General features: G+C 44.7%; 1 protein-coding gene across 1 annotated transcript in view; it reads left to right on the top strand.

Annotated features, from left to right (window-relative positions):
* RASAL1 (RAS protein activator like 1) overlaps nucleotides 1-15867 on the top strand; it is a 54913-nt gene that overhangs the window by 9302 nt on the left and 29744 nt on the right. The window contains exons 2-5 of the mRNA XM_033135992.1: nucleotides 559-615; nucleotides 6599-6712; nucleotides 10827-10888; nucleotides 12234-12363. Coding sequence (XP_032991883.1) covers nucleotides 559-615; nucleotides 6599-6712; nucleotides 10827-10888; nucleotides 12234-12363 — 363 coding nt within the window. The remainder of the gene's footprint in view (nucleotides 1-558; nucleotides 616-6598; nucleotides 6713-10826; nucleotides 10889-12233; nucleotides 12364-15867) is intronic.

Below are 15867 nucleotides of genomic sequence, written 5' to 3'. Positions count from 1 at the left end.
TTTATTTTGTAATATTTTTTGCGCATCCAAATTAACTTAATTTGCTCCTTTGTTCATCTCCTTTAAATATATACTCTTATAAAACTGCAGGCTATTATAATAACCCTTCCAATGTTCTTACCTGTTTACAATTTGTTTGTAAATATTCAATAAACTGTTTCCATTCTTTTATTAAAAAGTTTGTTACCTTGATTTCTTTCTTTTCCAGTAAGTTTCACCATTTCTGCATATTCCACAAGTTTTTGTATCCATTCTTCTTTTGCTGGGACTTTTTCTCATAGGGACTGATGCTGCTGGATTGTTTTTCCATCTGAAGGTTGCCCAGAATGGAACATGACCCTTAGGCTAAAAAAGACCCCCTCCCTCAAATTTCTGCTCTGTAGGTAAATCCCATCAGGGTTTTCAGTGGGCACCAGTACTACTGCCACCTACAGCTGTTGTGGCATTTTCAAAACCAATGATGCCCCCAACCAGCAATTTTTTTTAAAAAAATTTTTTTGCATTGGTGTGCGGAGAGTTTAATTCTCATCCATGTTTCCGCTTTGCTCTCTCCCAAAGGTCTGGCACCAGCGACCCTTATTGCATCATCAAGGTTGACAATGAGGTCGTGGCAAGGTAAGTGAGGCCGAGAGGACTGGGACGCCCACATCTCTCCAGTTTTAAAGATTTCCCAGATTTAGAGATTTTCCCAAAACGTCCCTAAACACTGCCAGCTTTCCTCGTAGGAGAGTTGTTCCCTCCATCCCCTTGATAATTTTGGTTGCCCTTTTCTGAATCAGTATCTCAAGCCTCAGGATCAGAAATATTCGTGGAAGAGGATTGGGCTTATTCAGGGCAGCGAAATGGTACCTCCATGTTCGAAGGCAGTATAGCTCTTACATGCCACACGTTGGGCACAAATAGCAGGCTTCCCAGAAAGTATCTGGCTGGTCACTGTTGGTTTTATTAGAGGACTGGACTATAGGAAATTTTGGTCCAGATGTTATTATGACTCTTCTTGTTCTAAGGTTTATCTGACTATCATTACAAATGTGCTCGAGTCCGGACTATCCTTTGCCAACCTGATGCCCTCCAGATGTTTGGACTAAAACTCCACCAGCCCCAGCCAGCTATGATGGGAGTTGTTGTCCAGAAAGGCCGCGCTTGGTGGGGCTAATGGGAGTTGTAGTTCGAAAGCATCCAGAGGGCACAAGGTTGGTGCCAGCTCTGGAAGGCTTGCCAGCTATGACCTCTTTTGGACGGAGGTGACTTGGCCACTGTGCTCTGTGCTCTGGGAACTTCCAGACTGGAATATCGCAATGTGGGGCTGCCCTTGAAGATGGCTTGGAAACCTCAACTGGTCCAAAATGTAGCAGCCAGATTACTAGCTGGGGTTCTGTTTAGATTTCATATAACCCCCGTTTTAGAACAGATACACTGGCTGACATCTTGTTCCAGGCCCAGTTTAAGGACTCAGCTACATTAGTCAAAAAACAGCGTTTTGTATGCATTATAAAATGCAACACCAGATGGCGCTGGTGAGCAAAACAAAAATCTAAGCAATTTTCCATAGCGTTTTTTCTTCTTTTGTTAGAACGATTTAATTTCTTTATTATTTATAGCGGGGGGTTCCCCCCGCTGTGTGTAGATCTACCCAAAGCAGCTCATGCTAGTGTTCAGAGCCCTAAATGACTCAGGCCCCAAATATCTGAAAGATGGCATCTATCCTGACAGACCGTTCCAGGTGCTGAGATGGGCAGAGGGGGTCCTCTTGGTAGTTCCTCCACCTTCAGAGGCTCAGGGTGATGGGCAGGTAAACAGCAGCAGCAGCAACAACAACAACAAAAACAACATGGTCTGGACTCTGCTTCCCTTGGGAAAAGCATTGCTTTGTGAAAGCTTCTCATTGTCAGGCTTCCGAATCCAGACTTTGTCGATGACGCATCCCACTTAAAGCCTGAGCCGAAAATTAAACTCCCTTCCATGGGGATTAACGAAAACAAGGGGTTTTTCCTAGGCAATTCAGGCAGATCTGTGGCGGTTGGTGCCTGGTTGCCAACAGAGAGGCAGCCTCCCTGGTTGCCAACGGAGAGACGTTAAAAGGTGAGCGCTAATATCCGCAAGGAATGTTAATCCGCCACGAGGTTTTCCCGCAGCTTAGTGTTGGCCCTTCTGGTTTCAGAGCAGGAGGCCAGAAATCTCAGTTAGGCTTTTTGCTTATGTTATTTTAAGGTCTCATGGACCTGCACATAGCCAGGGGAGCAGGCAGCACTTCAAGGGAGACTAGATAACGTTGTCTGCAGGGAGACTAGATATCGTTGCATCAAAACAAGGGTTATCCCCAGTACTATTTTTCTAGAAGAAGAGATGCTGGCAATCTCCATGTTCTCTTTTAATGTCAATGGCACCCACCTGAGAGGTGCTGGGACTGAGTTCTGGTGAGTTCTGGCTGAAAAAAAGCCCACCTAAGACAAACCTGCTGTATCAGGCTGATGGCCCCTCTAGATTTTGTTAGTTCTGTTTGCGGGGAGTTTAGATGATGTTGGCCGTTTAGCAAGTCTTCCTCCTGGTTTGTGGTCAGGGAGGTTAGCAGACCTTCCAAGTGTCCCTATTTTCCAGAGACATCCCAGATTTAAAGAAGACGCCCCAGTTTCTGGCTTGATCCCAGAATGTCCCACTTTTCCTTAGGACATCCCTTTTTTCATTGGAGAAATGTTGGAGGGTATGGAGTTAGCTGACTCACCGAGCCGTCTGAAGGCAGCCCTGGATAGGGAATTTTTTTTTTTAATGTTTAATGTTTTATTATGTTTTTATATATGTTGTAAGCTGCCCAGAGTGGCTGGGGCACCCCAGTAAGATGAGTGGGGTATAAATAGTAAAATTATCATTATGGATTGGGACGTCCCTATTTTCATCGGAGAAATGTTGGAGGATATGGTTTAGATGAAGCTGCATCAAAGTAAGGATGCATTTGTTTAAAGCAGCATGATATATCTTCCCCCAAAGAATTCTGTGAGCTACAATCCTCAGAGTTAATTTAACAATCAATTCCTCTTCCCAGGGAACTCTGGGAGTCAGAGCACTGGTCCATCAAGCTTAGTATATGGTTTATACTTACAAGCACCTGCTCTCCAGGGTTACAGACAGGGGGTCTTTCCTAGCCCTTCCTGGAGATGCTAGGGGCCGAACCTGGAACCTTCTGCATGCCAAGCAAGTGTCCTAACCACTGAGCTGCAGCCCAAAGGCGCTGTGTACTTTGGGATTTAAAAAGTTAAAAAAGAGAGGTCCTAATAGCTTCTATTAGCACCATTTAAACTATTCCTTCCTCCTCCACTCTCTCTTCTGTGGAATATGTGGTAGGATCACCATATTGGCAGCTTGTTAGCATGATTGACAGCTTGTCAGCCATTTGAAATTGCCGGGTGCCCAGAGGTGTTAAGGAACCCTGTGCTTGTCTTCCTGGGCTGGAGAATTGGCAAGAGCCTCAGAGAGACTCAGGCTGTCTGATTCCTCCGGCCTTGACACACCCTTCTCATCTTATCCCTCCTCAAATATTTGATCAGGAGCAAACTGACAACATTTTAAGTGGCTGGAAGACAGGGCAACATGGCTCTATAAAGATTTGTTCCATAGTATGGTGAACAATTAACCAGGCTGGGAAGAGGCGGTGACTGACTGCTGAGAGGAGGAAGATGAAAGGACATAAGAACAGAAGAATAAGAGAAAGCCAAAGTGGTGCAGTGGTTAGAGGATTGCACTAGGGTGACCTGGGAGACCAGGGTTCAAATCCCCACTCAGCCATGAAGTTCACTGGGTGTGACCTGGAGTCAATTACTGCCTCTCAGCCTAACCTACCTCACAGGGTAGTTGTGGGGATTAAATGAGCTCCTTCGAGAAAAAGTGGGATATGAATGCAATCAGTTAGTCAATCAATCAATCAATCAATCAATCAATAGCCTACTGGATCAGGCCAATGGCTCAGCTAGTCCAGCATGCTGTTCTCATAGCCACTGATGGGCTTCTGCTCTGCAAATTTGTCCAGTCCTCTTTCAAAGTCATCCAAGTTGGTGGTCATCACTGCCTCCTGTGGGAGGGAGTTCCATAGTTTAACGATGTGTTGCATAGAAGGCAAGAAGCACCAACTGGGCAGACTCCCGACTTGACCGCCCTCTCCAACGAAGCGTTCCCTGGTTAGCTCTAAAAACGGTGAATAAGAGCGAGAGGAAACATGAGAGATTAGAAACTGATGATCTGGCAATGCTTGCTGTATACAATTAAGTGTATAAAATGACACATGGCGTGGTGAAAAATGGATATAGGGAGGAGGTTTTTCTCCCACTGTTAGAATACTACACAGACCTGCTTCACACAGCACATAGCTCAACTACAGTGTAGTGACTGGCCTTCAACTTGGATGCCTCTAGAAGAGGATTTCTCTTGGGAGAAAAGCAATGACAAACCTAGACAGCATCTTAAAAAAGCAAAGACATCACCTTGCCGACAAAGGTCCGTATAGTTAAAGCTATGGTTTTCCCAGTAGTAATGTATGGAAGTGAGAGCTGGACCATAAAGAAGGCTGATCGCCGAAGAATTGATGCTTTTGAATTATGGTGCTGGAGGAGACTCTTGAGAGTCCCATGGACTGCAAGAAGATCAAACCTATCCATTCTCAAGGAAATCGGCCCTGAGTGCTCACTAGAAGGACAGATCCTGAAGTTGAGGCTCCAGTACTTTGGCCACCTCATGAGAAGAGAAGACTCCCTAGAAAAGACCCTGATGTTGGGAAAGATGGAGGGCACAAGGAGAAGGGGACGGCAGAGGATGAGATGGTTGGACAGTGTTCTCGAAGCTACTAACATGAGTTTGGCCAAACTGCGAGAGGCAGTGAAGGATAGGCGTGCCTGGCGTGTTCTGGTCCATGGGGTCACGAAGAGTCGGACACGACTGAATGACTGAACAACAACAACAACAGAAGAGGATTGGACCATTTTGAGGAGGATGGGGCTCTTTGTGGTTACTAGCCACTGCGACTATGTTCTCCGCCCACCGTTGGAGGCACTATGCATCTGAATAGGAATTATAGGCGAGGAGAGAATTGTGGAGCTCAGGTCCCACTTGCGGGTTTCCTATTAAGGCAGCTGGTTGGCCACTGTGAGAACAGGATGGGCCCCCTTTGGCGCAACCCAGCAGGGCTCTTCTTAGTGTGCATATGGTTTGAGCGCTGCTTTGCTGTATCTTCGCTGTATAAGCCATCCCAGACTCTGTGTTCATCATTTGATGCCCTTCTTTGAGCGCCTCCTCCATGTTAGGTCCAGAGGGCGGCAACACGAGAAGGGGCCTTCTCTGTAGTGGCTCCCTGTTTGTGGAATGCTCTCCCCGGGGAGGTTCGCCTGGCACCTTATATATTTTTAAGCACCAGGTGAAAACGTTCCTCTTCAACCAGGCCTTTGGCTGATTCATATTCTACCGCCTTTTAAATGTGTCTGTGAGAAGTGGGGGGAGGGTGTAGTATTGTTTTGCTGTTTCGTTTTCCTTATTTACTGTATTTTATTCTGTGAACTGCCCTGTGATCTTATGATGAAGGGTAGTCGTCGTCTTCTTCTTTGGAGATAATTTGTAGCCGAGTAAGATTGTCTCCCATAAACACAGTTTTAACAGTAAGTCCGTAAGTGACTGTGGAGGCCAATTCTGGATCCACATGTCCTTCCACAGTGAAAGGGCAGTATATAAATCTAATATTTTTTTAAAAAAATAAAAATACATTTCACCCATAGGCTTTATGTATATCATTCTGGGCTCTTTTGAGGAAGATTGATTAATTAATAATAATAATAAGTGAAATTATTATTATTATCATCATCATCATTATTATCACCCAGCCTTCACCCCACGGTCCCAGGGTGTGTTACAACATTAAATCACAAGATTAAAAACAACCTGCAGCCACAAAAATAAAGTGGATATATATATATATATATGTGTGTGTGTGTGTGTGTGTGTGTGTATATATATATATATATATATATATATATATATATATATATATATGGCATGGGGAACCTTTGGCCCTCCTGATGTTGCTGAACTACAACTCCCATCAGCCCCAGTGGTCTGGGATGGTGGGACTTACAAGTTCTGCAACCTCTGGAGGGAGAAAGGTTCCCCATGCTATACGAGTGAAACTCGAAAAATTAGAATATCGTGGAAAGGTTCATTTCTTTCAGTAATTCATCTTAAAAGGTGAAACTAATATATGAGATAGACTCATGACATGCAAAGCGAGATATGTCAAGCCTTTATTTGTTAAAATTATGATGATTATGGCGTACAGCTGATGAGACCCCCCAACTTAACAATCTCAACTTTGGGGTTTTCATCAGCTGTACGCCGTAATCATCACAATGATAACAAGCAAAGGCTTGACACATCTTGCTTTGCATGTCATGAGTATATCTCATATATTAAACTCCAGTAGCTAATGAAAACAATTGCTTACATAAATGGACTTTCCCACAATATTCTAATTTTTCGAGTTTCACCTGTATATATACTTGAGAACCTGACACCTCAAAAGACTGCCACACATCCAGTGTTGACCTCTTTTATGCTTCCTCTGCAGAACTGCCACAGTGTGGAAGAACCTCAACCCTTTCTGGGGGGAGGAATATACTCTGCACCTTCCAATGGGGTTCCACAACCTCTCCTTCTATGTTCTGGATGAAGACACCATTGGGTAAGTAGGGGAATGGGCACCAGAGAAGGTGGGCTGTAATGGGCTGTGTATGCAGAAGACCATTGAATTTTGAGGAGGTAGGAATGATACCCAGTAGTGATGTACAGAAGTGAGAGCTGGACCATAAAGAAGGCTGATTGCCGAAGAATGGATGCTTTTGAATTATGGTGCTGGAGGAGACTCTTGAGAGTCCCATGGACTGCAAGAAGATCAAACCTATCCATTTTTAAAGAAATCAGCCCTGAGTGCTCACTGGAAGGACAGATCCTGAAGCTGCGGCTCCAATACTTTGGCCACCTCATGAGAAGAGAAGACTCCCTGGAAAAGACCCTGGTGTTGGGAAAGATTGAGGGCACAAGGAGAAGGGGGCGACCGAGGACAAGATGGTTGGACAGTGTTATAGAAGCTAGCAACATGAATTTGACGAAACTCTGGGAGGCAGTAGAAGACAGGAGTACCTGGCGTGCTCTGGTCCATGGGGTCACGAAGAGTCAGACACGACTAAACAGCAACAGGAATAATAGCCAGCAATACCCCAAGCAATGCTTCGCTATTACCCTGTTTGGAGGGGCTACGATGGAAAAGACCTCTCTAGGCAACTGTGTGATGCGGATAGACTACAAGGGCATGTTTAAGAGGATGCTGATCCAATACAATCTATGAAGTTTTCTATATTCTCCCAGGGAAGTTCTGCTCTAAAGTCTGCTGTTTATCTGTCTACACGAGCTGAGATGGCTCTTGACTCGATGCAGATTGAATTCCTTACAGCTGACAAAGGTGAATGTGTTTTATCAGGCTCAGTGTGCTTAGTGTAGGTAGTCCATCTGGTTGCCTTAAGACAGATGACAGAATGACACTCTCCTGTTCTTGGATTTGAGGACCGCCATTTCCTGAGCGCCTTACTGTAGGAGTCACTAATAACTTCCCTTGTAGCATTACTTTATATTTATTTACCCATTGCATTTATATCCCACCTCTCCTCCAAGGAGCTCACGGTGGCATGCGTCGTTCCCCTGCCCCCCTTTGTCCTCACAACAACCCTGTGAGGTAGGCTGGGTTGAGAGCGCAGCGATGAAATCCTTCCAGCAGACTCCAATAAAACCGCCTTTACGAATCTCTTGAGAACAACAAAACAATTCACCGGAGCTACAATTGCCCTATAAGTGACAAGCAGGGTGGATAAAAATCAACATTTTTTTAAAAAAAATATATATATCAGGTTTTTAAAAATTTAAATCAGATTTTTAAAATTTTAAATTGGATTTTAAAAATGAAATACTTTTGAAGAAAAAATATTTCTAAAGGTAGTTTTCTGTTTAAGTTACATTATAGTCCAAAGGCTATTCATCAGGAAATAAGGATTTGTTTTTAAGTTTTTCATGTGTGCTAAAACTCAGTCTAATTTGTTTTTTTTTAAAGTTTAACCACATCAGTTAACAAACATGGATACATATGCTATAATGTTATTGCTTTAGTTAAATAAATTGTTTAAATTGTTATTAAGGAAATGATTATTTTTCTCCTTCCAATAAAGTACAGCAGAAAAGTTGTCCAAATATAAACAGTTAACTTATTAAACCTCACAATAATTTCATAATTATCGGTCTATGTATTTCTAATAGTATAACCAAATCAGTAATTTTTGATATAACTGTAAAAACTACTCTGAAAATTTATTATTCCAAAAATGAAACCTCCATCTGGTTGTAAATATTAAGATTATACCAGCAAGAATGAGTCTTTCTGTAAAAAAAAGAAGACTTGATTTAAGTCTTACTGACTAGTGATTTAAATTGATTTGATTTAAATCAAATCCACCCTGGTGACAAGTGTGCAGTTTGCGCATGCAAAGCACAAACCCTGATTGGGTTTGCTTAAATTGAATGGCATGAAACGACTCACAAATTTTCCCATTCCTGCACAATACTTTACTGGATTTTAAGGCCCAGGACACAAGACTGACCACCAGGCCATGAGGTTATTGTGCTTCTTGCATTCTCTTGTAAGCATAACTGTTTATGTGTCAATGGAGATGACACAGATGCGTGGAGATGCGTGTGCTGGGGGCGGGGGGAGGTGTTGTTTGGAGGGTAGTCCTATTGTGCAAGAAGGAAGTTGTGCTGCTTAGTTAATATTTGCAGCCCAAACCTGCAGAAAACTTGAAGAGCCCTCATTTTGGGTAGCAAATTTGAAAGCCAGTGTGGTGCAAGAGTTAGGTCACATTAGGATTTTGGGGGGCACAGGATTCAAATCTCTACTTAGGCCATGAAGCTCACTGGGTGACCTTGGGCTGGTTGCTGTCTCTCCGCCTCACCCACCTCACAGGGTGGTTGTGGGGATTGAATGAGGAGGGGGAGAGCCCTATACGCCAACCCTGAGCTCCTTGGAGAGAAAGTGGGATATAAGTACAATAAACAAGCAAACAAACAATAAAACCGGCTGCTAAATCTAGCTCATGTAAAACACCCACAGAACTGGAATGGTTTAACCTTGATTTACTTAGTGCAAGGGCCACATTCCATTTGGGGAAACCTTCTCGGGGCCACATGCCGGTGGTGGGCGGGGCCAGTGGCAAAGTGGGCGGGGCCACAATATTTAGCTTTGTATAGTAGGCTACTTTCTTCCCAGACTCACCTGCCCCTCTCTATCCTCCACCCAGGCAGGCAAGAATCATTGTCAAGAGTTTGAGGGCACATTTATTGCTAGGCAAAAACACACAAGGATGGGGCAATGCTGGTCCGATGGGGGTGCGTGGCTAGGGATGGGGTGTAGCCTACGTAGGGTCCTTGGAAGCTATGTCTAGCCATCATGGCTAGTAGCCACTGGTAGCTTTCCTGATCCGCCAAGGTTCCCGTCACCCCAGCAAGGCAGTGGCGCAGGTGAGAAGGTTCAGGACCCTGGACAGTACTGCAGGTTCTGGCCCAAGGATTTATTCTCCAGTCAAGTTGTGTGTATTGAAGTACATTTGCTGGAGTGAAGGGTAACATACGAAAATGCATTCTATTAGGGGGGATTTGACCATTTGAAACAAATACAAGAGCCATTAAACAATATTATGGGAAGCTTGGTTGCAAAAATGCATTATGTTAAGAGAAATAGCACATATAAATGAGAACATTGGGGGAAATTTGCATGAAAATGCTGGTGAGTTTTCATCGAAACCTTAAAAAAAAAAAAATTGCACACCGATGCAGAAATGCAAAGAACTGGGTTTAAGGTGGGCAAAATGAGAAATGGACAGAAACCAAAAACTGACTGATTAACTCATCCCTGCTGTGGTGGAGTTGGGGGCGACACCGGGAGCTGCCTGCCTTGACATCCTTCAATCACTCTTGGATGGGCTGAATGGGATGCAAAGCTTTCTCTGTGAGTGGAGACCCTCTGCCTTCATCTGCTTCTACAGGGCTTGGCGTTGCTCTTGAGAGAATTGGCTTTTTCTGTGGGCCGCCTCCTGGAGAAGAAGATGTATTGCATGAGAAGGACTAGGAACGGGTGGATCCATCCGTTTCCTCTCAACGCCTGTTTTGAGTTCGTCTGTTCAAAAGCCTTGTTTCCGCCACAACAATCTGCATTTCCCCTCCCCATTGGGCAGTATCCAGATAACTTGTTTGGTCGGCGCTAGGATTTAACCTTGTGCAATGGAACTTTCCCCATCCCCTCCCCCCCGTAGGTCCCTTACACCTCTCCTAGGGGTCCCCTCTGTGGGGCAGATCTGGGGAAGGCATACAAGGGGAAGTTCCATTCTGCAAACATGATTTTTTTCCACTGGTGGGATGAGGTATGTATCACTACAGTGGATACAACCCATTATTTTTGAATATATTCCCCCAAAATAGGCATTTTTGTATGTTAAACCCTTCCCCCCATCATTTTTAGATATGTGTGTCTGTGTAGGTTATATCTGCCTGCCCGATATTGCATTGCAGAATTCAGAGGAGTGCAAAGACGGAAGGGTAAAAGTTCCACTCTGCAAATTAGTCTGGGAAGGGCAAATGATTTGCTTAAAAATCAGGGTTGCACAAACTCCACAACAACCCGGTGAGGGGTAAGGCAGCTTCGTGTGCTCCTCTTTCAGCCCCATTATGTACCATTTCTGTTCTTTGTCTCCTTGCAGGCACGATGATGCCATTGGCAAAATCTCCCTCAGCAAAGACTTCATCTCATCTCACTCTCGGGGTAGGTGCTGGTGGGCACCCTAGTGGGAAGGGTGACCAATGGCTGCAGGGGTGGGGGTGGGGGCAGGAAACCTACCATCCAGCTGCTTCCCATTTCAAAATTGCTAGGTTGAGGGAGGCCTGGCTCAGGATCTCAAGCTTCTCTGCTTGAGAAGCTCTGGGGTCCCCTATAATTCCAATGTTCTGGGGGTGAGTGTCAGTGCTTATGCAAGCTCAGGGGAGTACAAAAAAAAGAATCTTCCCTTTCTCAAAACACCCCAAAAAGGAGTGAATGTGTTCAGTGGCTAGTACAGAATCCTAGCTGATCATTTGGAAGAGGGGAGATGAACTGGAGGAGGGCATAGTGACTGGAACAGTGAACAGCAGCATTCTACGCCGTAACATTTTTTTGCAGTTCCCTCTTGTGTAGATGCTTAAAGGAGCAGCGGTCAAAACTGGATTGGGCGGAATCACAATAAAAAAATTAATAGTGCAGGGATGGAGAACCATTTTTGCTCCTTATCTGTACCCAACCCCCCACAGACCAACTTTGACAGATATGGTGTGAGATGATTGGCAAGCGGATTGTCCAACCCACCTGTCAAAATCTCTTGTGCAACAGCGTTAGAAACAACAATGTTAAAAAGCAGGTTCCATCAGGGCAGGCCAGGATTAAGTCAAGGTTCTCCTGTTCCCAGGTCACTCCCCCCCCCAAAAAAGAATGGAAGTTACTGCAATAGAGCAGTTCTGCCTACAACCAAGCACCCCTTACTGTTAAAAGTGGAGTAATGCTTTTTGACTGGAGAGAGTAGCTTCTGCTTGGGACAATCTATAAATGGAAGTTCCTAGAGTGTGATCAGTGGACCCCCCCTCCCCCCGGTCTGTATGCTTCATCCAGGGCATCCTCAGCAGTGACTTCAGCATCTAGTGCCAAATGTTGCAATTTTGTAAACAACGATAAACAACAATGTGTTTTTAAAAACACATCTAAAGGCAGCCCTGTTCAGGGAAGTTTTTATATGCGTGATGTTGTATTGTGTTTCCTACTATTTTTGGGGGGGGCGGTAGCCGCCCAGAGGGGCTGGGGCATCCCAATCAGATGGGTGGCAAGCAAGCAAGCAAGCAAACATTGTCAACAAACAAACAAACAAATGTTGATGTCAACAAACAAACAAACAAACAAACAGTTGTTGTAGTTGTTAACAGATAGAAAAATCCCTAAACTATCTGCCAAGACCATCAGCAATTTTCATATGGAAAGGGATGTGTGTGTGTGTGTGTGTGTGTGTAATATATATATATATATCCCTTCTGCAAACTTCTGCTGTGTTTCCCTCTCTCTCTCTCTCTCTCTTCCTGCAATTCAGGAATTGACAGCTGGATCAACCTGAGCCCTGTGGATCCCAACGAGGAGGTGCAGGGGGAGATCTCGGTGGAGCTGCAGGTGGTGGAGGAATCCCACAAGAGGGTGCTGTGCTGCCATGTCATTGAAGCCAGGTAGAAGAAGGGTTTTTTCTGTGTGTGTCCTCCTCCCCCTCTCCCCTTTCTAGCTCAAGTGTGCATCTCAAGCTCTCTGTTGTCACACCCGCACCTTACATTTAAACTGAGCACTATTATACTTCGGAGAGCGCCTTCCTCAATATCAATCATCTTGTACCCTATGACGGGCAGATGAGGCCTTGTTGGTGCTGCCTGCTTGCTGCTGACCCACGGCAGGGCCTTCTCAGTGGGGGCTCCTCACTTGTGGAATGTCCTCTTTAGCATGGTGCACCCTGTCTCCATCCTTACTAACTTTCAGAGTGGATTTGAAAACATCCCTGTCGACCCAGGTATTTGGTGGCTGAAGAATATTGTTCCTGGTCACCCTGAGATCACTGGATGGAAGGGAACTAAAACTGCTTTTTAGAATGCTTTTTCTTCAGTTTAAACTGTGCATCTGCTTTCCTCCCTGAGCTCAAGGTGGCATGAATGGTTCTCTCCCTCTTCATTTAATCCCCACAACAACCCTGTGAGGTAGGTTAGGCTGAGAGACAGTGATCACCCAGTCAGCTTCATGGCCCAGTAGGAATTTGAATCCTGGTCTCGCAGGTCCTAGACTGACACTGTCCAATATAATACACTGGCAGTCTTGACAGTCACGACATCTCCCCAAAGAAACCTGAGGGAACTGTAGCTTGCCCGATTTGGGCGGTTGGGGAAGGAACATGCAAAAAAGTTACCGGTAACTTGCCTGTGCATTTTGAAATGAATATATAACTTTAGCTTAGTGGTACATTGGAAGCGACCCAAAAGCAACAGGTTTGGAAAAAGTCTGGGGAGCTGTTGTGGAACATCTTTTTTTGATGATATATGCTAGATTTTTTAAAAGTTGAAAAGCTAGAACAGTGCTTGGAGGTGTGCACTTTCCTCACTTCCCCCTCCCCCAGTGAGAAAAAGGAAGGCGGCTGCAATAAAAAGGTGTTGTGGCTGCTGAAACCGAGTGCGAATCTTCCTGCACTCTTGGCTGCCTCCCAATCCCTTAGAAAGTGAGATAATTAACACCTTATGAATAATCATAATAAAAATGAACACTGGGTCTGTGAAAAGATTTGGCAGGAGCGGAGGGTTGGGTGGGTGGTGGATTTAGAGACAGCTCACATTTATCTTGATTTATTTTTTTTAACGTTCTCTAGGGTTAATTTCCTTTTCGGGTCAGGATTTTGATTTTCTGTGACAAAATGCTTCTTTCAGATATTTATCTGGGATGTATAACAAAATGGTAGCCCTTGTGGTGGCTTGTTCCATTTTCGAAGGTTTTGCTTTTCGAGTCAAGGTGCTAGTCCTCAGGAAGATGCAGGGAGGTCCCAGTTTTGATGTTCACAAATGGCAAGCCTGCTTGGCCCTCAGGACTCTCTCCAGGGCCACTTCCACCCCATACATTTAAACCACTGACCTGTGGCTGGTGTTTTTATGTTTAAAATTATATATTATATAATCCCACCTTTTCCTCTAAGGAGATGAGGGTCGAATACATGGTGCCCACCCCAATCCTGCTCCTCATTTAATCCCCACAACAACCTTGTGAGGTAGGTTAGGCTGAGAGGCAGCGACTGGCCCAACGTCGCACCCTTGTGTGGCTGAGTGGGGATTCGAACCCTGGTCTCCCATGTCTTGGTCCAGCACCCTAACCGCTGCACCACATGCAAACTCAGGGCAAGACTGAGAGGCTATTCTGGATGAGATCGCTACCTTTCTCTCAATGCTCCACTTTGCAGGTGCGATGCTGCTGAAGGGTTCAGTGCGTGGGAACTGAGAGGGTTAGGGGAAAGGAACAGGTGGTCAGAGACCATGAAAAAGCATCCAGCTCTCCTGGATGCTCAGCTGGGAACCTAGGCAACCGGTTAGCCAATAGGAAATGGGTGGATCATAGGGGTGAGTGGGAAAAGGAATCAAATGAGTGGCTGCAGTCATGTCATAAGGGGTTGGCAGTGGTGTGAGTGTAATTGCATAAGTCCTGTTGCCAAAAGACATCTCTTTCATTTTGAACTGACACTGTCCTCAGAATGCGGGTACAGGGAATACTTATTTGCAAAGCGAAATGAATTGTGCGCTGGAAGGAAGCCGTTGGAGTTGGTCAGTGGTGAAGGGGAATGGCACTCTGTACATGCTCAGGGGGAGCTCTGCTAGGCTGGAAACAGATTTTTTAATTTTTTAATTGTTGACGGAGGCATATTTTCTTGTTCTCTACTCCTCTTTAGTCAGTTGCTGTTAAGCCCCTTTGAGTATGACAACAGGGGAGCAGAATAGAATTATTACTGTTACTAGGAAGAGCTGGTGGACAAGTTTACCTGTGAGGTCACCTTACCCCATAAATGTCCACTCGTCTGCTTCAATATATGGAACAATATACCTGTTAAAGGTGCCACATAATACTTATTCCACATTTGTAAGAAATCAATCTTTTAGCATGGCAGGGCCTGAACTTTGGAACTCACTGCCTCTTGACATCAGACAGGCCCCTTCACTGTACTCCTTTCTGTACCTGCTAAAAAAAACCACCTTTTTTTAAAGAAAAACTATCCAGATATGTAGAATCTTGACAGGTATTTTAATCTGGTTTTTAGCTTATCCACGACTTTAATTGTTTTTTGAATGCTTTAAACAGTTTTTAACTGTTTCGACCGATCATTTCCTTGTTTTATGCTTTATGTATACTGCTTTGAGGGTTTTGTTTTGTTTTTAATAACCAAGCAGTATATAAATTTTATGAAATAAAATTAGTAGTGTTAGTAGTACAGTCGTATCTCGGAATTCAAATGGAATCTGTTCCGGAAGTCCGTTTGACTTCCAAAACGTTCAGAAACCAAGGCGCGGCTTCCGATTGGCTGCAGGAAGCTCCTGCAGCCAATCGGAAGCTGCGTCAGACGTTTGGCTCCCGAACGTTTGCGGCGTTCAGGAGCCAAAATGTTCCAACTTGCAAGGCGTTCGGGATCCAGGGTACAATTGTAGTGCTGTTTACATTTTATCCCAACCTCCCTACAAATGCAAGCGAGCAGACATGATTTCTCTCTCCCTTGATTCTCATGACAATCCTACAAGGTACGGTAGGTTAGACTGAGATACAGGGATTGGCCCAAGGTTGCTCTGGAAGCTTTGTGTCAGAGCAAGGGTTTTTTGGAATCCAGATCTCCCCTGTGCAAATTCAACAGTCTTCCTGCACTACATGGGGAGGGGTGTCATCTTGAATAAAATAGGGTGGGGGCCCAGGTAATCCCCACCCCGCATAATCAATCCCATGACGCAGTGCACACACACACCATTTGAATGGGAATGTCCATCAGCTTGGGGTGGGGATCCTTAAAATATTTTATTGTGGGGGCCGCAGCCCCCATGGCATCTAGGAGTTGGCTTCTATGTCTGGTGGTAGTGACAGTAGTAGCTGTGTTAGGCTGTCAGAGAGTTCATGGCAGCTTGAAAAAGAGTTTTCAACTTGCGGTGTATATAATGCTGAATAAATGCCAA

This window comes from Lacerta agilis, chromosome 17 (genome assembly GCF_009819535.1).
Source record: "Lacerta agilis isolate rLacAgi1 chromosome 17, rLacAgi1.pri, whole genome shotgun sequence".
Classification (NCBI taxonomy): domain Eukaryota; kingdom Metazoa; phylum Chordata; class Lepidosauria; order Squamata; family Lacertidae; genus Lacerta; species Lacerta agilis.
This window is presented reverse-complemented; position numbering and strand designations above follow the sequence as displayed.